This window comes from Cynocephalus volans, chromosome 4 (genome assembly GCF_027409185.1).
Source record: "Cynocephalus volans isolate mCynVol1 chromosome 4, mCynVol1.pri, whole genome shotgun sequence".
Lineage (NCBI taxonomy): Eukaryota > Metazoa > Chordata > Mammalia > Dermoptera > Cynocephalidae > Cynocephalus > Cynocephalus volans.
The window spans coordinates 159,300,378-159,323,269 of record NC_084463.1 but is presented as its reverse complement, the minus strand read 5'-3'; the positions used below and the strand labels follow the sequence as shown (position 1 = coordinate 159,323,269).

The window sequence follows — 22,892 nt, the reverse complement described above, 5'->3', positions numbered from 1 at the left end:
CAGGGCTGTAGCTGCTTCCATGTCCCCAACCCCAGCACTCACCTCTTTCCCAGTCAGGATGTGCCGGGCCAACTTCACCTTGGCAAAGTTACCCTTGCCAATGGTCTTGAGGAGCCGATAGTTGCCAATATGAGGCTGCTCATCAGCAGAAGTGGCTGAGTTGCGGCCCCGCAGCATGTTGGACTTACTGCTGGGCTTGGAATCAAGGTGTCCCAAAGTGGGCTGCAGGGTGGAAACAGATCTTTACATACTGCCCTTCCAGTTCCCTAAACCCTGCTCTCAGCTCCGTACAAAAAATGTAAGAGGCTGGGGGTGCAGGGTCAGACTCCAGGGGGCTGGTAGGTATGCAAAGAATCACAAGGCAGGAGGAAAAAAAAGAGAAGGGGATGAAATGATAGCCAGTCTTCACTCTAGAAGAGCACAGCATGGGTCCAGTGCCAAGATCCTGAGGCCGTCAGAGCTTGGGACCAGAGCTGCTCCAGCACTGGCTCTACCAATTCTCCGTTAGTAACCCAACAGCTTCTCTATCTCCTGTGAGCTCCATTCTCCTATTGTCCCCGCTGTGAGAAGGCTGCATCTCAATGTCCCAGGAGCAACACAGTCAGAATTGCTTCAAAGCTCTCATTACTACCCGATACTTGACATTAACCTTTGTTATTTATCACTTTATATTTATTTGTTTTCTTCCAATGGGAATAGAAGCCCACGAAGGCAGGCATATGTCCTTTATTCACTGATACACCCCAGCACCTAGACAGAATGGCTTATGGCTGATGCTCAATGAATACTTGTTCAATGAATGAGTGACTGCATCTGAACAAGGCTCTGCCCTCCCTCCGTAGGTACCCCCTAGCTCAAATAAGGGTGTGAGGAAAAGGAGTTACAACAACCAGCACTGAACAGGTATGAGTATATAAACATAATACAAAAAAGGTATGGTCCAGACAAAAACATACATCCACATGAAGACTCGTACGTTCCTCAAAGTGCTAAACACAGAGTGACCATGTGATCCAGCGATTCCATTCCTAGGTATATACCCAAGAGAAACAAAAACATAAGTCCACATAAAAATCTGTATCCCAACGTTCATAGCAACATTATCCATAACATGCTAAAAAGTGGAAACAACTCAAATGCCCATCAGCTGAATAGATAAACAAATGTGCCATATCCACACAGTGGAATATTAGTCAGCAATGAAAAGAAATAAGGTACTGATACATGCTACAACACAGAAGAACCTTGAAGACAGTATGTAAAGTGAACAAAGCCAATCAACGGACCACATGCTGTATGACTCTACTTATATGAAATGTCTAGAACAGGCAAGTCTATAGAGACAGAGAGTAAATTAGTGATTACCTAGGGCTGAGAAAAGGGGCTATGACGGTGACAACTAACAGGTATGGGTTTTCTTTTTGGGGTAATAAAAATGTTCTAAAGTTGACTGTGGCGATGGATACACAACTCTGTGAATTTAATAAAAGCCACTCAATTGTATGTATTTTTTGGCAGCTGGCTGGTACAACAAATGTAAACTTTAAATGGGTGAACTGTACGGCATGTGAATTATATCTCAATAAAACTGTTAAAAGAAAGTCTGGTCTAACCCTATATAAAGCCCTAATTTACCTCTCTCAAAGAACACCCGGTGCCACTGCTCTAGCATTTGGGGACGAAGCTGCTGCCAGAGCTTCATCCTAGAACCATCCAGAACTGCTTTGGAAACTTCAAGGAGACAGTTTGGAGGGCAGCAGGGTGACCTAAGGAGTGTGAGTCAAAGTTCTTCATTTTATGACCCCTGCTGGCCATAAGTGAAGCTCTCAAAAACCACAAAAAAAGAATGACTTGCTAGTACCTATGGAACTGTCCAGGGTTCCGTGCAAGAAGCTTGCTTGCTCAACCTGATGCTCTCCAGGCAGGAACAACAAGCAAGCACCCTGATTCTGACTTTCCCCCTTCTTCGCTGTGCCAATGTAGGGCCTTTGCATAGCCACCGTGGGCTGTTTTTTGGTGAGCTGCTTGACTCAGATCCTAGAAGCACATAAGTTGGACCTTGGAAGAGAAAAGACCCTATGCATCTGGTAGACTTTGAGGGGGAGGCTCCTGACATCCCAGAAGAGTCCCATTTAACCTCCTTGACTCATCAGGGAACCTTCTCTCTTCTACAAGTCCTCACTGACCTTCATGTCTCCATGAAGCCTTCAGCCCTTACTGTCTGTCCATTCCAGCCTGCTCTCTGGCCCTGTGTTCTCCACACACTTGTAGCTCACCTTTGCATGGCTTGTCCTCAAACAGCATTTGTAGACAAGTACATTTTTGAATAGCTGCTCTTTTCCCTCCCATAGCAACTCTAAGGTTCACACCCCTTGGACAGAAGGGCAAACCACTCCCTTTTCAGGACTGAGGCATCCAACTTCTCAGGACTCTAAGTGCTCAGTCCTTCTCTTATCCCCTTTGTGCCACTCCTATGCTGTCTATGTTTCCTGTGGCAGGGATGGCACTGAGAGGAAGGAGAGAAAGGAGGAAGGGCACACAGAAAGGGGAAAGTCTCCAGTAGGAAAGGCCTCTTGGGCCGATGCCCCAAGCAAGGCAACTTCCTCACCTGGCTGCTTCCCAGAAAGATGAAGAGGCAGTAAGGGTGTGGGGTGACTATTATGGAGAGAGGGAGTTTCCCTTCTGTGGTTCTGACTGTGCCCATTCAGCTTGGCCCTGGATCTCACCAACAAGGTGGCAGGCTGAGGACTAGCTGCCCTTCTGGGCCAACTAAACAGGATCTGGCTAAACCACACTTTCCCCTCCATCTCCATCCTTTCTGCTCACGGTAAGATGTGCAACACCAGGTATTCCCAAAGCTCTGGCCTACATCACACCCCAGGCAGGCTCCAAAAGTCTGAGGAGGTCTGTTGAAAGTAGCCTGCAATGGCTCGTAAGCAGCATTCAGAAATAAGGGGTCACCCTGCCAGGCAGTATTTGGAACCAAATGCCAGACAAAGCAGGTTACTAAGTATGCCTGATTCAGAAGTAGGGCTGAAACAGCTTTGGAGCCCACAATTGAGGAGGAGAGGACAGGACATGGAGGCTAAAAGAAGAAAAAGAGTGTTCTACATCCATGGGTCCGCCAGGCCCTTCCGCCTGGGGAACATGGCTGAGGCGTGTTGGCAGGCTTGTCCGGAAGACAGTCTCCACCCCAAGAGGCCTAGTGCTGACTCAGGTAGGCAGGGCCCCCTGCCCTGATGCTGGAGGCTCCTACCACCAGTTGTCCCCTAGAGAAGCTTGTGCTTTGGGGCTCTGCATTCAGGGCTGGCCTCAAGAGTCCCAAGGCTTCACCAGGGCTGGGAAGGGGCCAAGCTGGGAGGAGTGACATACAGGCACGCCCTGGCCAGAGGCAGAGTAAGCCTGCACCATGGAGTGGAGGAAAAGCGTCCCTTGGGCATTCCCCGTCTCCCCCTCACCATGGTGGCAGAGCGCCCTCTCTGTTCACAGCCTGCCTCGCTGGCCTCAGCCTCCACCAGCCTGTTGGCCTCACTCTTGCTGAGCCTGCTGACTCCTTCTACAGGGAGACGCTTCCCCTGGGATCTCTTCCTCTCCCAGTCAATGCCTCCTCGACATCTGGACACCCTTCCTGTGAATTTTACTACGCTGTGCTACTGCCTGGCTCCCTTTAGCAATTCTTTAAAGATCCTGTGTTTAAGGTGGGAGAGACAAAAGAGGAGGGGACAATCCCAGAGTAAAAAGGGAAAACATACCCGGCTGGAGAAAGGGACAAGGACTACCAGCGACTTCCATTCAGCACAGCCCACAGCAGAACCTGTCAGGCAGCGAGGGCAAAGTACAGAGGCCGGCAAGAGCCAGGCCCAGGGTGGGGGCTGCGGCTCAGCCAGCCACCCTTACTCAGCCAGGGCAGGCGACACCTTCCACCACCTCCTCAGTGAAAAGTAGTGAAGCAGCCAGGCCGAGCGGTTCCTGCCTGGGAACCTGGACTGTGTCGCAACCGAAACCACCACTAGCAGTGAGAGAGAGATTGGGTTTGGCAAGGAGAGCAACGGGGACAAAGCCCCGTGGCTTCTCGAGGCCAGGGCCTGGTGGTCAGGAAGTGCGTGCAGTCCCAGGCCACCACACCAGGAACAAGGTGGGAGGAAAGGGGCAGAAGGGGAACGGGCAGGAAGGGAGACAGAGAAAGAGGCGGGTTTAGATCAGCTTCCTTCTCCCCTCCCCCGTCCTCCCGCCCCGGAAGTGGGCTGCCCCACCCTCCCCAAGGTGCTTTGCTGGGTAACAGCTGGCAAGAGTGTAAGGAGGAGATTTCCTCCAGCCAGGGCTATCATAAAGCCCTTATCTCACCTGTAGCAGGTGGGACCTGGGTTGGGGCAGATCATTGTAACACAGCCTGAAATAGGGCTGGGGAGGAATAAGCATGACTCAGATGTGCTGACCCACAGTGGCAGCCCTGCCAAAACCCAGCAAAACCATCCCCTCAGGAACGAAGCGGGAGGGGGTAAGCAGAAATGAGCAAGTCCACAGTGGCAGAGGGACCTCCTAATTTCTAAAAAAGCACACACATTCCACTTAGACACAAAACATTTTGGACATAATTTCAGGGAGTTTGATGACCCTGTGAAGCCCCTTAGAGGTCTACAGGTTCTAGATTAAGAATCTTTATCACAGGCTGGCTGGTTAGCTCAGCTGGTTACAGTGCAGTAACACTGAGGTTACCAGTTGGGATCTCCATACTGGCCAGCTGCCAAAAACAATCTAAAAACTTTACCACTGATAGAGAATGAGATGCTTAATCCTAGATTTTGCCAAAAGGCTGGGGAACAATCCTAATGTCCCCTTCTAAGTCCCATCCAGCACTACTTCTGGAAGTCTATATCTAGGTTCCCGCTCACCTCCAAGTCTCCAGTCACCACCTCCCATGCCTCATCCCCCAAACAACACACTCCTTTCTCTAGAATTCCAAGGGCCTGGGGTTCCTTACACCCTCCTCCTGCAAAGCCCCCATGTGGTGAGCACAGGACTAGGTGGCTGTCTCTTGTTAATGGAAGACTCTCCTTCCAGACCAGTGACCCCCCGTCTGTGTCCTGGTTGCCACCTTTCTTCTCACTCTCAGATCTATTTCTCATTCACTCCAGGACTCTAGGCTAGGATCTTTCCCATTAAGCAGTTCTGTGAAGATCTCATATTGGTAGCCCATAAACCCCTCTAGGGAAGGGCAAACCTTCCTCTGTGCCCTCATGGCACCTAATCATATACCCCTGGGCGACCACATTACTCAGGGACAGCCAAGAAATGTTTGCCACACATATGAGCCCAGGTCAACAGAATCAACATGTCTGACACCAGCACATATCGCGCACTGATGCTTCTATGTTTTCTCCATACACAGACCTACAAGGTAGGTAGCATCCCCATTATCCACTGAGAAATTGACAGAGGTTATGGGACTTGCCCAAGGTCCCAAGGTCTATCAGTGCCTGTCCCTGCTTTAGCATCCTGCTGTTCCTGACAGTCAGTCCTCTTTACCAGTTTCTCATCAACTCTTCTTGATGTCCAATCTGCTCTCATTTCCTCCAAAAGATGATAAGCCAGTGGCTCTTCTTCTACAATCTCGAAGGAAGGAGAATATCTGAAGACTCAGGAAAGGTGCCTGGGACAACCGGAATGACAATGTTTGATTCAGGCCAGTGGTGGAGTGCTGTTTTAAAGGCCTATCCAGGTGGTGCCATAGCAACCCCTCTGTCTCCCACCCCTCCCCAAAGTGGGCCCTGATTCAGTGGAAGAGGTCATAGTTTATTCTGGATCCTGGGCTCAGGCTTTCCTGGGACCACCTGCCCCTTAATTAACTGTCAGACTCAGAAGCCAGACCAGGATCCAAGAGCTTCATTTTTCCAGTCCCCAGGGTGACAGAAGGATAGTTTGTTTCCTCAATCTTATTTGCGAGAGACAGTAAGGGGTTTTGTAAACTGAGGAAGTACCAAGCACTGACCTTAAACAGACAGACTGGGTAAAGATGAGGTAGGACTCTGATAAAAAGTCACGTGGCGGGCCGACCCCGTGGTGCACTTGGGAGAGTGCGGCGCTGGGAGCGCAGCAGTGCTCCCACCCGCGGGTTCGGATCCTATATAAGGATGGCCGGTGCGCTGCTCACTGGCTGAGCACAGTGCGGCCGGTCACAAAAAGACAAAAAAAAAAAAAAAAAAAAAAGTCATGTGGCTGTGACAAGTACCTAGTTTTTAACCCTTCCTCATTTGCTGCATCCTGGAGTCTTTCTTGCATCCTCTGATCCTCAGCAACTGTTACTCTCAACTGTCAAGAGTCAATAGACTAGAGGAGAATTCTGGGTAGGAGAGAACTTGTAAAACTGTGGTAAGCAATTCCCAGTGGAGAGGCTGGATGTCCCCTGCCCTCCAAATTAACTGTGATGGCTCCACCTGCGGAACACCTACATTCTCTTAATATCCTGTCGTAACGGGGAGGTTGGGACAGTGTAAAGCTGGCAAAGGGCAGCTCCCTTTTCCCAGTCAGGGTAAGTAGGCTCCCTGACAAATGACACCAGCAGAGCCTGCATCTTCAGCACCAAGCCAACAACAAGGTGGTTTGCTGCCCTTTAGCTCACTGAGCTGCAACACTTATCCCAAAGCGGGGAGAGCAGCACTGCAGCCTGGGCTATGAACGGAGCCTGCAGGCCTCAAAGCCACCACAGCAGAAGCCAGAGCCTGCTAGGAAGACTAGCAGGCAAGACATACCATGGAGGGAGAGATGAGAATAGAAAGCCACCTCCAGCTCTTCCCTTTCATGCCTGGAAGTCATAATACAATGAGCACTTGTCAAATCTCCTGTCTTCAGAGCCACTTGAAATGCTGGGTTCCTCTTGAAACACAGTGGATTCTACTGAACAACCAAAACTTCAGAAGCTTCTAGCACCATTTCATCCCTGAGAATCTGCTCAATGGGGTCTGGTCTCTATCTCTATCCCCAACTGCTGTTGCCCCAGCAAACCTTTGTTGAGCACGTACCTCTGGAGCCAGGGTCAGTTGCAAAGTTCAGTGAGATTTGGTTCCTGCCCTCTAGATACTAAGAAGAGGGAAACTGTGCTGAAGACTTACTACAGTCTCTCTGCTTACCGTGTTAGGGGAGGTAGGATAGTACAGCAGAGTTCTGGAGGCAGACGGACCTGGATGAGAGCCCAACCTTTGCTACTTATTAGATGACTGAACATGAGCAAGATTACGTGACTTCTCTAAGTCTCAGTTCCCTCATTTGGAGCATGAGGACACTAGCTGTACCCATTTCACAGGATTAGTGTGAAGATTAAATGAGGAAATCCACATCAGTGTTCACCAGTGCCTGGTGCTCAGGAATGTCTTGATAAGGTTTTCTGTCATCTCTCTTCACTTCAGGTAGGAACCTTTGATTCCCATCTCAGAGGGTTCTCTGGGCCCTGGAAAGACTTATAATCTCTAAGAACTTGACTACAAGTACCAGTGTAGCCAACCTGATTCCCACTACCCTGGTATTCCTTCCATAACAAAGAAAAATCAAGTTCCTGCCATGGCTGGGCTGTCAAGCAAAAAGGACCCTCTTTCCTAGCATAAAACCATCCTGCTAAGAGGAGTAGGTGAATGAGAAGGCAGACACACCTTTGCCCTCTGTGTAGCCCAAAGAAGGATCAAGGTGGTCCTGCCAGGTCCTGCCTGGGCTCTTCCTTCCTCGTCAGTTCCTTAACTCCTTCCTCCCAGAAGAGGTCCAAGAAACAGCCGACATACCAGTACCACATGGTGCCAAGGGCTGGGGGAAGCTCACATTGCCAGCCTCACACTTCATTCGGCTCCTCCCGTATCAGTGGGTTACTGTAACCATGGAGACCAACAAGTTCCTCCATATCACAGAAGAGCCAGCCTGCCAGCAGCCCAGGGCTCGGGGGTGGGGGGGTGGGTGATGGTGGTGGTGGTAGTCAGAAGACAGCCTGTAGCACAAAGGCCTGGCTCACTTTATGGAGGATTGTAGGGAGTTGATGGATACTAACCAGTGTAGCTGAGCTGCCTGTGCCTTCTTCTAACCTCATTTTCTTTGCCTAATAGTTTATGTTTTTAGTATATTCTCTAGACTCTAGGCTTTTACACCCAGCTTCACTTCTGTATACTGGTAAGCTATATATGGTGTGGTAGTGAAGGGCATCACTCTGGAGTTAGACCTGCAGTGGGATCCCAGCTCCACCACTCTGGCTGTCATGTACAGAATGGGTCAGAACTGCACCATGAAGAGCTACCCAGATCTACACACACTAGAAGGAACTGCTTCATCTATCACATATGCCTTCTTTTAAGTGATCCAGGTAAGTAAACCCTCTTATCCCTTGTTTATCCCAAGTCCAGACACCTTCCTAGCTGGGAATAGTTGCTCCCTTCTCTGGACTTGCACAGCACTCTATCTGTCCCATTCACTTCTTCGTGTCCCTACACCTTAATTCCCTCAAGCTCTGAGAGGTCAGAGCCAGTGTCTTGCTCACCTTCATATGCAATTAGTGCCTCGCAGTGCCTACACCTAGCTGGTCCATGTTAAAATACTGACAGAATAAAAGAAGTATAATTATTTGATCCTTAAAATTGTCCTCCCCTGACCTCCAGGAGATAAGACAAGGGCAGAAGGAGGAAGATCAAAACCTCTTGCCATAAGACCCAATTCCCCTCTTTCAAGGCACTTATTACCCTTGAAGTTGGTTGGTTACTGTCTGTCCATCCACTAGACAACACTACAAAAGGAGGGACCCTTGGTCTCTTATTCGTGTCCCAGAACGATGCCTAGCACAGTATTCAATAAAGTACTGAATGAACAAATGCGTACAAATGAATAAATAAGGAAATGTGTTGGGGCATATTCATGACAGTCTCCAGGACCCACATAATGTACTTTGCCAACCAGATCCAAGTGGGCAGTGGGCCATGAGCTCCCCTCTCCCAAGGATGGATGAAAGGTGGTCATCAAGGTGAACTGAAGATAGAATACAGACACAACTGGGGACCAGCAGGGCCCACCCCACCTGCTCCCTGGCTCCCTGTGAATCGAGCCCAAGCCCTCCCTTCATCACAGAGGGGGAACCCTATCCTCTGAACTTCCTGCTGCCCATGACAACCACCAAGCCCTCCCACTTAAGACGGTTCTTTTCTCTGCCTCTCTACATTCAACCCCTCCACTGCTTTGTTATCAAAACTACCGTGTCTTGCTGAAACAATGCAATGAAAAATGCAACTCGAGTCATTCTTAGAGCTACTGACTGGGGAACTGACAGTGACTTGTATAAGAATCATGAGACGTTTATTTACTATTTGCCACACTGAGAGCTCTGCTTTAATATTTCTTGCTTGGACCAATGTACTGCCTGTAAGGCCCTGTCAACCCTCGAGTGCCAAAACAAAATTCACCCAGACACACCTGCCTCCCATCGTGATGCACAAATCAGCATTCCCACCCTGCACCCCCACCACTCCTCAAACTGCCTCCTGCTACAGAAAAGCAAAGAAACTAAAAACGGCAGCTGGGGAGCTCAGTTGACTCACCCAGCATAATCATCTCCTCCCAGAATCTCCCATCTTCTCCTGGGGTTTTTGCCAACACAAAATAAAAAAGAAGCACGAGATCTTAAAAAAAACTCTCTCAGCATTTATGCAACAGCCTTTCTACCTGGGTGCAGATTTAACCCTTTGTTTCTGCCCTTTCCACTGTGGTTTCCTTAAAATGCCTTTCTGCAGGCCTTCCAGGTCCTGTCCAGTTCCAGCTCTGGGGTTGCAAGATGCTAAACAAGACAAATGCCTTCTTCCACTATCTCTTCTTCTAGAGAGGGAAAAATCCTGCCTTCCTGCTCCTCCAGTTTCAAAAAGGGAGTTAAAGGAGGAGAAGGAAATGTCAGAAAAATACTGGGACAGTTTGCTGCCCCCAAAATCACCATGGCCAGAGGTCAGAGCACAAGCAAGAGAAAAAGTAACAGAAACCACTCAAGGCCATCACTGCCACCCTCACCTGAGAAATGTCCCCCAATCAGGCAAGGCTGCAATGTGGCTGCTCCATTTAAGAGACCACTAAAAATCCAACTGGCTGCTCTTTCCTTAAGCAAGCCCCCACTGGGCTGCTCCTGCGGATAGGCAGAGGTGCCATCATCCTTCTGCAGTAGATCATTAAAAGCCCAAGCAGGAAAGGCACCTGAGCTGTGGAATGGGGGCACCCTGTTTTGGGTGCTACTGGAATATGGACCAAATCAGCCGAAATGGAGAACCCAGACACACTGTCTCTCACAGCAATCAGAGGAAGAGAGCAGGTCTTAAGCAACCTTTCTGGAGAGGAAGAGGGGGGAGTTTCTTTCTGTCTTTGTCATTTGGCATCTAAGAAGACAACTTACTTGTATGATAGATGGTGCTATGACTACAAAATAAAGAGAACACTTCCACAAGCACATGTAAATCTGCTGCAGCATATTAAGTCAAGAAATCCCCAACTTACCAAAAGTTCTGCTCTGAGAAGGAACTATTTTTCCATAGAAACATGTTACAAATTGTGTTCTCAGACTAGCCCATGAGGGTCTACCATTGCATCTAAAGCAGTATATGAACCGTACTTAAGTTAAGCCATAGTCCAAAACAGGAAAATGATTTCATAGTTCCATCTTGGGATCTAGGAACCTGTCTTTGCTCTTCAAGCACCATGGGCAGCAGACACTGGGGCTCCCTAACTTTCAAACTCTGGGTGAGGGCCTGAAATAAGAGGATTTGATGGAGACTTGAACAAGAGGGCTTCAAAACATCTGGAGAGGTTGGAGCTTAAGTTTGGGTAGGAGAGAGGATCTGAGGAGATACAAACCCAGAAGGAAATGAGGCATGAGGCTGGAGGAAAGGAATTTTGAATGTGTACTGCCTTACAGGAGAAAAGGGCTAAATAGGAAGACCAGGTAGGAAAGCTTCCAGCTAGAGAGAGAAGGGAGCCTGCAATAGTATCCCGACACATCAGGGGCAAAGGCTCTTAGAATGCTCTCTCCTACCAGGCAACTGAAGCAAGGGATGTGCCTCATATCCATCTTACTGGGCTTGCCACTACTACTGCAGTTTCAACCCTGGGCCAAGGGCAGAAACTGCTGGATCCTGTTACTAAGTGGCCATGGCCTGAGAAGGTATCTTGGCTAGCTTGCCAGATAAATGGATGAGGGCTCATTTGTCAGCAGTGAGGTGAAGGTTGGAAAGCCCACGCTTCTCTATGAGACCAAGTATATGTCAGCTTATGGCATTATAGGCCCAGGGTGTCCACTGAAGCCAAACACTATTGTTTATTTACTGGTGGCAAAGGCAGTTTTGCTCCAGGGGGTCTTAGCTGTTTGTACCTTTGGCCTAGGAGCAGAGAGGACGGCAAACCAGATGACAGCTATTTTCCATTACAAGTGCCTTCTTAAAAAGCACTTTTAATAGTTAATTCGTCTTTTCAAAGTCCTAGGAAGACAGTCTGATTATACTCGCTTCCCAGAGAAGGGAATGGTCCAGAGAAGGGGCAGCTTAACACTGGCCAAGGCAGCAGGGAGACCTGGGCTCTCAGCATTCCGACCTCTCTAATATGAACCTGCAAACAGTGCTCTTTGGTATAGATTAGCTCATGTGCTGGTGGAAGCCCTCAGGAACTAGAACCACCAATTAACAGGTGGTGGTGGAAAGGAAGGGGGCCACTTTCAGGCATTGTTAGATGTACTATTACATAGACTGCAGACAAGAGAATACTGGTTATTCTGAAGGAGGCAAGCAGCCAAGTCTGTAGCTCTCCACCTCTAAATTCAGAGAGGGCGAAGAAGAAAGGATGGCTACAAGAGTAATACAGGTCCCCTCCGCCCCCAAACAAATTCTAAAGGGCAGCTTTAATTGGCAATAAGCATGGTGGCTTAAATAAAGACCTGAAGGAAAAAAGCCACCTAGGATACCTCCAATCAGAAGAATTTAGCTGGGCAACAGAAGACCATTGCTATCCATTCTGTTGCTCTATCTAGTCCATGCTAACTACAAAGAACAAAGAACCCTACAGCCTATAAAGGGGTCTCTACCAAGTCTTGAAAACAGAAAGTACAAAATCAGAAATTACCAAACACCCAACACTGTCCAAAGCACTTAGAACAATGCTTGGTATATACTAAATGCTTGTGACATGCTAACTATTATTACTATAACTCCATATGCTTTCCCAACTTATTCTGTAGGCTGCCAGAAGATACGGCTTGAACTTCTTTACCCAGCACTCACCACAAGTGCCCTCCATCTCTTCTTGGAGATGGATCTTTCCAAACTGGCCTAGGAGAACACGCAGTTGAAGGCCAAGTGCTGGTCATCTCCTCGTAAGGCTCAGACTTGGACTTGGGTTTCTTACAGAGCCAGAAAAGGCTCCAGCAGCTCAACCATTTTAGGCTTTTTCCCATTCCATAAAAGGCCACTCTATTCTCTCCTGATAAAAAGCACTTTAAACATACACATCCCACCATAGGAAAATCCAGAGTACAGCCACAGTTCTTGAGATAAAATGTGTTTCTCACACACACGTGTGGTGTGGCCAGAGTAAGTACGTTCTCATACACTTGCTAACGCTGAGTGCTGCTTCTTCAGCTGGTAGATGAGAGAGAACTGAGTGTATGAGAGTGTTGGTGGGAGGGAGGCGCATGTGACGGTGGCAGTGAAAGCTTAGCCACACTTCCAGCTCTTAAGTGTCTTTGCCCTGAACACTCAGCAGCCTTCTGTGGTAGCCAGGCTCCCATCACCAGCTGTCCTTCACACAACATACCAGGATCACTATTTGGGAAGATGGGATTTTTGGTGTTGGGTTTTGTACCCCATGAACTAGCATGCATCTGTCTCAGGGGCAGTTTCCTGAAACAGCTGCATGTTCTGGGCCCCTGCAGACAGGATTTATGATACAGGAGAAACATAATGAGATGCCAAACTATGAATTCAAGGGTAATAAAGGCAAGAAGGAATGAAACTGTGTCTTCTCACGGCTGAAAGCCCTACCCCCTGGGAGCTGACTTTCCGACCTGCTCCTCACTAAAGAATCACATGCACCTCCGTTTACCTTTCTTGGCAGACCAAGGCTTCCTCCAGGCACCTCCACCCTTCATCCTGACAGCTCTACCATGTCAAGTGACTGTGGTATCTAACACTGATGCTGGTTACCTCATGAAGAGATAACCAAGGTCATGTGAACTGGGCCAACACATTGTGCTGCACTTGTTTATAGGCAAGAGGATTAAAACAACTTGGGGGGTTGGGGGGTGCACGCAAGCCCTGTGCATAGGGCAAGTACTGGGAACACAGCATAGAGGCCTCCCACCAAGAATATTTTGCTCAAATATAAAGCAGAAATCTCTCACCAAACGCCAAAACAGCTAACTACGCCAAATACTACTTATGATCAAGTGACCTTGAGGCACTGCTCAATTTTTCCAATGTTCTTTGTATGAAAGGTTAATGTTTGAGGGTTTTTTGGGGGGTGAGAGGAGAGATTAGGGGGATGGGCAACATAGGGCCCCTAAAGAGGCCCAAATTAAATTAATATCCAAGAAAAACATTTCTGATCCATCAAGAAATATATGTGCAGGGCTTTAAAAAAGGGGCTGTTTTAAGGGTACATTTGGATAAAGAAAGCATTCGGTTCGCAGATGCCTAAACTTACAACCTGAAGTCAAACTACCAAAACAGAACTTCCTGTGACCACTTCTTGACCTAACCAATATCAGAATTGAAAAAAATCGCCGTTAGGTCCAGCTCCAGGGCAGAGGAGATAAAACAGCAGAGTCTGAAGACTAGGTCAGCTCAGGGTCATCCTAACCAGCAGGTCCACCTGACAATGGCTGGTTACTACCCACAAACCACAGGAAGGAACAGAAGGCAGTCAGCACCTGAGCCCTTGGCTCCAGGCAGTCTGGGCTGCAGAAGCTGCATGGCTATGCTGCAGAAGCTGGCCCCTGGATCTGTGGAATCAGACTCTTTCTCCGCTGCTCCTCTGCAGAACCATTTGTCGCAGCCCCTAAATAACCAATCCTCCCCATTCAGCAAGCTCAGGCTGCTACGGGCTGCTCTCTCCCTTAGGCGACGTATTAGTCTTTCTGTTGCTTATAATAGAACACCTGCAACTAGATAATTTATAAAGACATAAAATTTAGTTCCTACAGCTTTGGAGGCTGGGAAGTCCAAGGTTGAGGGGGCACATGTGGTGAGGGCCTTCTTGGTGGGAACTTTCTACCCAGTCCCATAGTGATGCAGGCAATCACATGGTGAGAACAGCACGAGCATTTTTACTGCTCACTTACTCTCCTTATAAAAATCCCAGCCTACTCCCTCATAATCCATTAAACCAATACTTCATAAATGGATTAATCCATTCATGAGAGCATAGTCCTCACGATCCATTGCTTCTCAAAGGCCCATCCTTCAAATAACATATTGGGAATTAAGTTCCAATGTGAGCTTTGGAGAGGACATTCAACCCGTAGCAGGCCCTCCAGCCTTAGCAGCAAGAGGATGTCTCCATTTGGGTGTTGCCTTGGCTGGCTGGAGAGGATGGCAGAAGGCTAAGATGGTGCCCCATCTCTAGCCAGCCAAAGGGGGGAACATGAAACGACTCCTGGCAATCTGTGCTCCCTCTCCAACATCCCCTATCTAGAAAAGGAGCAGCCACCACTTTCCTAACCTTCCACCCACAGCTTTGTTGTGGCCAGGGAAGACGCACCCCTCCTAAGAAAACTGAAGATTTTAAGTTATGAATAAAAGAACCCAGTTTAGGAACTAAAATACTTGGCTTGGGGGTGGGGAAGAGATATCGTACTGCAAGGGATTTCAAGAATAAACTCCACAAACCAGCCAGCCAGCTCTTCTGAAGAGCAGGGGTGTTTAGAAGTGTTTCCCATTTCCCAACGCATAAGAGAACAGGGTGGCCTTGGGCAGACCTGGCAGACATCTGGCTGGGTCACCATTTCCCCTAAGGAGTCCTGGTTTCCACTAACACCAGAATGAGTCGCCACCTGCCAGAGGGCCAGCCCAAGATGCTAATATGCTCCAGAGTTCACATACTCACAGGTCCATTAATCTTCCTCCAGATCGCAGCTATCAGGCAGAGCAGTGAGGCGGGCTGAGTCCCGCTCTGAGCTGGTCACTCCAGTTTGCTTGGCAGTGTGGGGGTGGGGAGAAGAGGAGGAGGAGGAAGGGAGATTATGATTCTCTATTTTCAAGCCCCGCCCCTAAAACCAGGGAGGGAAGCAGCTGGGTTCCCGTTGCAGGAGTTCCAATCTCTGAGCACTACAGACCAACCAGCTGCATAAGGAGAACTCTAGGGAACGTGCACATCAAACAAGCTGGGGAAAGGAGGGGGAACCAACCAGGGTAGAAGTGGGTTGGTCTCCTGCCAAGAACTTTGAATGGTGTTCCTATCAGAACTAGAACATAACAGGAGGTGGGCAGGTTTATGGTCTCTGGGAAAAGGCAGGAGGGGAAACAGTAAAAAAAGCCGGCTAGCATGAGAACAAAACTCACTCCCTGGCAGGAGTGGGGAGAGCCTATGTAGTCAGAAGTGAAATGCTGTCCCATTAAGCCTTTCCCAGTCAGTCACATTCTAACCTTAGGTCAATTTTCACACGCTTTGCCGGCTGTGCCCTAGGCCCTGCAGTGTGGAGTATGGTCACTTCTACAATCCTAAGTTAAGGTCTGCCACTCCAAGCACTTGTGCCACTAACTGCCAATGACAGGAGGGAAGAGGGACTCTCATTGGCTGTGTTGTGCAATCTAGTCTGTGGCCAAGGGCAGAGCAGAAGCCACAGATAATGAGCCCTCCCACAGGCAGGGGTGAGCTCCTCCCTTTCCAGAGCAGAGCCCAAGGCTGCCACAGAGAGGTGCTGTTTTGCGACAGAAATGCCTGTCAGGAGTGGCAGTAGGGATGGCCACTAGGTACTTCCTCTTTCTCACCAACTGCTACCATCAGCATCCACAGGCTGCCTCTGAAAAGCCTGCAGAACCTCTGGTGGCAGGAGTGGTGTCTGTGAGTCACTCCCCCATGTGAAAAGGGAAAGCAGTCCTGATGCCTGGGCCTAAAGAAGCCATACAGTGTCCTCAGCCAGCCCTGCTGCAATGCAAAAGCCAAGTTCCCCGCCAGAACTGAAACTTTGGACGGCCTCCTCTCCACCCATGCCTGCACATGGAAACCCAGTCCCTCTCATTCTACAACATGGCACATGGCGGTAGGGGAGCACCAACAGTCACCTCAGCAGGGCACCCAGCACTGGGACCAGGAAGCAATGGCTTCATATTCAAAGCATGCCTTACAAAAACAACTATCTACCTACCTACACGCACACGCACGCACACACACACAACTGATTTATATGTACAGTTTGAGTATCCCTATCCAAAATGCTTAGGACCAGCAGTTTTGCAGATTTTGGATTTTGTAATATTTGCAATGTACTTACCAGTGGAGCATCCCAAATTTGAAAATACAAAGTGCAAAATGCTCCAAGGGGAATTTCCTTTGAGCACTGTGTCAGCACTCAAAAAGTTTTGGATTTTGGAGCATTTTGGACTTCAGAGACTCAAAATGTATGTTTGTATGTCTATGTATAAAATATATGTGTTAGATATATGTATGTATATATATCTGCATATATGTATATGTACATATACCTGCAAAATTGATTTCCAGACCAGACCCACGTGGTTTCTGGATTTTTCCTCCAACTGCACTATGAGCTGGGTCAGGGTCTTCCTGCTTTTTCCAAGTGACTCCTCACCCAACAGCTCTTAGCACAACTCTGCTCCATGTAATCCCTTCAACTTGGATCAGGGCTAGAACGCTGGTGCCCACTGTTTTAAACCTGCTCCCTAGGGCCTTCTGGTGCCTCTACGGACACAGTCACTGGCAGGATTTCAGAACTCATCTCTGGTGTGTAGAGCTGGGGTCTGCTGCCCTTCCACTTGTCCTTTCCCAGCTTGCCTTCTGCCATGAGGTCTGCTGGTAGCCCCTGCACAAGCCTTCCAAGCAGCAGGACTGCCTCTGAGGTAGAAGCAATGGGGGTATAGTGCCAAAGGACCCTGGAGAGATCTATTCTAGACCCGGCTCTGCCCAAACAAATTATGTAACCTTGAGCAGGTCACTCACCCTCTTGGGACCTTCTTTTCTGTACTTGTAAAATGAGGGGCCAGAGACGAACTCTGGGGGTGTCCTGTGAGAGTGTGAGTGCCCTCGGTGCCTCTGTACTCATAAGCTTTCCAGCCCTGTCTGTTCCTGAGATTGCAGCTAGAAGTGGGCACAGTCTGCAGGTCCTGAAGATCTCTTCCTGACCTTGGCTTACATCAGTAAACCTGCCTAAAAGCCTGGCTTCATAAGTAAAACTCATCTAACTAGCTTTGGACATCAGACTCACACACTGAAAAATCTCTTCTGCCTAGGGCTGAAAAGAATTAAAGGTAACCTAGGTGACAACTTCAGAAATTAAGGTACTAAACAGCAGCACACCTTACAAACATCATAACTCTAAACTTGGGTGCCCCAGGGAAGGATCCTCTCACTCTCTAGACTTCATTTACCCAGAATTTACAAGCTCCTCACCTCTCCTGGCCTCTCTGAATACCACAAATCTGGCCACAAGGCACAGGGAAAGGAACTGTGAGGTGACACGGTCTATTTCCAGCAGGCCCCAGGGCTCTGCAGCCTTATTTCGAGCAGCCCTGAGTAGGTTGCAGCCCCTGGTGAGGTAAGTGTCACACCTTGTGCCTAGTACCTGCATCCCTATTCCCACAGTGGCTTGGCTCAGCTCCTTGGAAGGCAACTGGGTGGGGAGCTGCCCGCCTGCTATGACTAGGTAATCCGGGAGGAGAAACTGACTTGGCAAAGCCCAGCAAGCAGCAGTTTCAGTCTCCCTGCCCAGAGTAGGGGGAGGGAGGAAGGCAGGTACAAGAAGACCAGTCTAACAGGTCCTTATTTCCACCACCCTACAGAGCTGGTGCTTTCTTTACCAGCTTAAAAGCAGGAGATTCAAAAGTCACATGGAGCTTTCACACCACAAATTGCAAAGACCAAGGAATCCAAAAGAAAGGAAAAAATGGTCATCTTTCTCATTCTTGCCTCCACTCACATGGTCCTGGAAAACACAGTCCCTGATCTCCTCATAGCTCTTGGTCAGTTCAGAAAAGCAACCGATCTCTTCTGAGATGCTCAAAGAAAAATCTGGGTCTTCACCATCAGCAGGCGCTGAGTTGGTGTGAAATCAGTTCTTCCTGTGCCATGCTCCTGAGCTTTCCTCGCACTATAAATAACTCCAGCCTTCTGACACAGATCACACGATCTATCCAACTTTGGACAAAATTCCCAACAGTCAGTGTACTTCTGTTCACCCATCACAAAAGAGGGAAGGATGAGGCCAGTCTAACCAGAAGCCACAGTGGAAGTGGAGATGCTGAGTGTAAGGCGCAAGAACAGAACTCAGCACAACCAGGAGGCTTGGCTCTCTATCTCTGGTCCCTACTTTGGGAAGCCAGACGGTTTCCTCAGCTGCCCATTCTCTCCCTGTGGTTTCCTCTCAACACAATCTAGCAATAATGTAAACCTTCCCTCTCATGCTCTCATTCTGAAAAAGTAGTTATTTTTAATCATTATTGCACCTAATTAAGATACAGATTAAGACTTGGGAGTTATATGGCCAAAGAACTGGATAGAGACAGATGTCTGATTTACAAATCAATATAGACATACTTCCCTATGGGTGGTTGTAAAGAAGAATAATCAGGTTACAATTTTTCTTATTTTTTGCATCGGAAGGAGGAAGGGGATGGATGGAATATAGCCCAGCCTTTAAAGGAGCTGGCAATCTATCAGGAGAGAGAAGCATAAATCACACAATCCAGATCCAGCAACTGAAGTTGTGGGCCACCTATTCCCCCCACAATTTACTAGAGGTCTTTGACTTTTATTTTTCAGAGGAACAATGAGTTAGAAGAGATCTGAAGATCCCAGGTGTCACTTCTAGCTAGGACCATAAGTTCTCCCAAGATCTGCCTAAACTCTGGGGCTTTAATGAATGGGGATGCCACACTCTGAGGCAACCATGGTGAGAATCAGACAGTGCTGAATAAGAGGAAGCCAACTCAGGGAGACTCACTGAAGAATCCACCGTTAAGCCTTCCTTGGCTTTCATCCCCACTTGGACACTAGGGACAGGCCCAATACACAAGCAGTGATGATATGAGCAGAGCTTAAAACACATAAGGTCAAAAAAAATCACTCAGGACTCTTGGTCACGAGAGAAAAAGCCCCTACCAATAGGAACAGAAGAGGGTTATCTTGGGAAAGCTTTGGAAGGGATTCCTCAAATTCTGCATCCAGAACCCCCATATGTCAATACTGGCTGTGACTAGGGAGGGACGTTTATGTACGAGGGTCTTCAAAAAGCTCATGGAAAATACGTATTATGAAAAAAGTATGCATGGATTTCAAAATTTTTTTTGCACCAAAATAAACTTGTATTAACTTGTTATAACATGTCTGAATAGGATCTAGTTTAAGACACTAAGAAGAATAAGACATCAGTTTGAAAAGAGCCCCTATCGGAGCAAAATGAATTCTGCTAAAAGTGAAGCTAGAACAAACATCAAATTTATGGTGAAGCTTGGGTGGAAGAACAGGGAAATCACTGATGCTTTACGAAAAATTTATAGGGACAATGCCCCAAAGAAATCAGAAGTTTACAATGGATAACTCATTTTAATGAAGGACAAAACAATGTTAAAGAGGAAGCCCGCAGATCATCCATTATCAATTTACAAGGAAAAAATTAATCTTGTTCATGCCGTAATTGAAGAGGACCAACAACTAACAGCAGAAACAGTGGCCAACACCACAGACATCTCAACTGGTTCAGCTTATATAATTTGATTGAAAATTAAAGTTGAGCAAACTTTCTGCTTGATGGGTGCCAAAACTATTGCATCCAGATCAGGTGCAGACAAAAGCAGTTTCAACAGAAATTTTAAACAAGTGGGATCAAGATCCTGATGCATTTCTTCAAAGAACTGTAACAGGAGATGAAACACAGCTTCACTAGTATGATCCTAAAGACGAAGCACAATCAAAGCCATGGCTACCAAGAGATGGATATGATCCAGTCAAAGAAAAAGCAGACTGATCAAGAGTAAAGGTCATGGCAACAGATTTTGGGGATGCTCAAGGCATTTTGATTGTTGACTTCCTAGAGGGCCAAAGAACAATAACATCTGCTTATTATGAGTGTTTTGATAAAGTCAAAGCTTTAGCAGAAAAATGCCCAGGGAAGCTTTTACCAGATAGTCCTCTTCTACGACAATGCTCCTGCTCATTCCTCTCATCAAACAAGAGCAAATTTGTGAGATTCTCAATGGGAAATCATTAGGCATCCACCTTATAGTCCTGATTTGGTAACTTCTGACTTCTTTTTGTTTCCTAATCTTAAAGAACTATCAAGGGCACCCATTTTTCTTCAGGTAATAATGTAAAAAAGACTGCATTGGCACTGACATTGTTAAATTCCCAGGACCTTCAGGTTTTTTTGTTTTAGTATTTTTCACCAAGATAGAACAGTCCCAAGATTTCTGTTTGTTTTGGTGGCTGGCTGATATGGGGATCTGAACCCTTGACCTTGGTGTTACACCACCATGCTCTAACCAACTGAGCTAACTGGCCAGCCGACCTTCAGTTCTTTAGGGATGAACTAAATGGCTGGTATCATCACTAAAAAAGTGTCTTGAACTTGATGGAGTTTATGTTGAGAAATAAAGTTTATTTTTCTTATTTTTATCTTTTAATTCCATTTTTCCATGAATTTTTGAAGTCCTCTCATATTTTTCCTTTATTTCTTAATTGTTGGTTGTCAAGCTTGGTCTTCTCCTCCTTTATTTCTCATCCAACCAGTGCTATGGCTCAGTTCACATTGATCCTAGTTTTTAAACTGTACCCTTACCCATCAGGCTACCAGCAGTTTCAGAGCTCATTGGGAAGTAAATAGGGAGGAATGAATACTCATCCCTGAAAGTGCTTGGAAAGAAATAAAATTCCCTAGACAAACAGAAGATTCTATGCCATTTAAAAAGAGAAGAAGAGTCAGTTTATTCTGGGCCTGAGGATAAAGATTAAGGATCAAGTCCTCTGTTGGGAGAAAGAAACAATTCTGAAGCTAGTTCTTCTCCTATCTTAAAAACAAGAAAAGCTGGTGAGGCTTGGTCCAAATCACCTGAAAAGAAAATCACTTCCTGGAATTAAAAAAAAAAAAAAAAAAAAAAAAGAAGATGAGGATGGATGGCAGTCAGTTTATTTAAAACCTTTCTTGCACAGTGGACAGTAGATAAGCTACACAAGACTCTTCTGGAATGGTTTGCCATGAAGAATTCTGTAATGTAAGCATTCCCAATGTGAAACTAGGAGTTCAGCACCTAAACATTTATTATTGAGAAAAGTCCTCACACCACAATTATAATGAAGGTTTAACATCAGTGTGTGACATTTTGTCATTAAGGGATTGGTTTTAACAGTCTGAATTGGCAGCCTGTCTTATCAGCTGTTTCACAAGCAGTTTCTGTGGTTTCAAGGAAGGCAGGGTATTTGCTTTAAACACTATCTTAAAAATATATTTCAGAATAGGGTTCAACCATTCTACAACAGAAGGAAGGAATGAAAACCAAGCCAAATAAAGGAATCTGGTGCTACCAAACAGAAAGGGAACACACCAGAAGAGAGCAGAAAAGGAAGAGATATTATTCACCACCTACACCAAAATGGCAAGGCAAGCCTACTTAGTACTTCTTACTACCAAGTCTACCAAGTAAGAAAATTAGACACACAAGTTGCACTAAAGACATGAAATTAAGGGCCGAGCCCGTGGCGCACTTGGTAGAGTGCTGCACTGGCAGCGCGGCGACGCTCCCGCCGCGGGTTCGGATCCTATATAGGACTGACTGGTGCACTCACTGGCTGAGTGCCGGTCACGAAAAAACGACAAAAAAAAAAAAAAAAAAAAAGACATGAAATTAATAAAGGGAAATACCTACACAGATCTCCATCTCTCCAAAATCAACTTACCTGGCCCAAATCTATTCATTTATTTGAAACAAAACAAAACCACCCCAACAGTCCCACATAAACACCAGGGACTGTCATCTAATCAATTAGCAGCCATACCTCTCTGCCAGCATGATGTCGGTAATTAAGGTAGAGATTTTTCTCCCTGGGAATACAAGTACAGAAGGGCAGAGCCCCTATGGACCTAACCCATTATGACAGCCTTTTCATTAGCTAGGAAAACTGCCATGCACTCTCCAAGGAAGCTGTGGTCCTCATCACTAAAGAACACCTGTGTGTGAATAGCAGCTACCTCTGTTGAGAGATAAAAATGTGTTGGAGGTGGGGTGTGGGGAGGGAGGGAACCACCCATATGAAAGCCAACAGTCTGCGCTTGTCAAAATAACTTAGGTGGATCTTGGTTTTTCCACTCTAACAAAAAGAGATGGGTTCTAAAGTAATTTAGAAATGGCACATAACTGTGATTTTGGAGAGGTGAATCAGCTTTGAACACAATCATATAGTCAAACTCTCTTTCTTTCTCTGCTAGGACAGCAAGAGGGGCACAAGTGGCTAGGTGATGCTTGAATCAAGGGTAGCAGTTCACCCCAGGCTTGCATTAAAAGAAAAGTCACCATTACCAAGGTCAGACAAGCGAGTAAATCAAACTATACGCTCAAGTTTAACTAAAATTCTGTCGAGGGGCACAAAGCAAACACTCCCAATAAGAAAGAACTGCCGATGTCTAGGAGGGCCACATGTATAACTATGAGGACCAGCTTCAGGAGAGAGAAGTGAACTGA

The 22,892-nt window shown here is 47.1% G+C and overlaps 1 protein-coding gene across 11 annotated transcripts in view; it reads right to left on the bottom strand.

Annotated features, from left to right (window-relative positions):
• MARK2 (microtubule affinity regulating kinase 2) overlaps positions 1-22,892 on the bottom strand; it is a 55,933-nt gene that overhangs the window by 15,603 nt on the left and 17,438 nt on the right. For all 11 annotated transcript variants that reach the window (XM_063092728.1, XM_063092732.1, XM_063092730.1 and 8 more), the window contains exon 2: positions 43-222. In XM_063092728.1, coding sequence (XP_062948798.1) covers positions 43-222 — 180 coding nt within the window. The remainder of the gene's footprint in view (positions 1-42; positions 223-22,892) is intronic.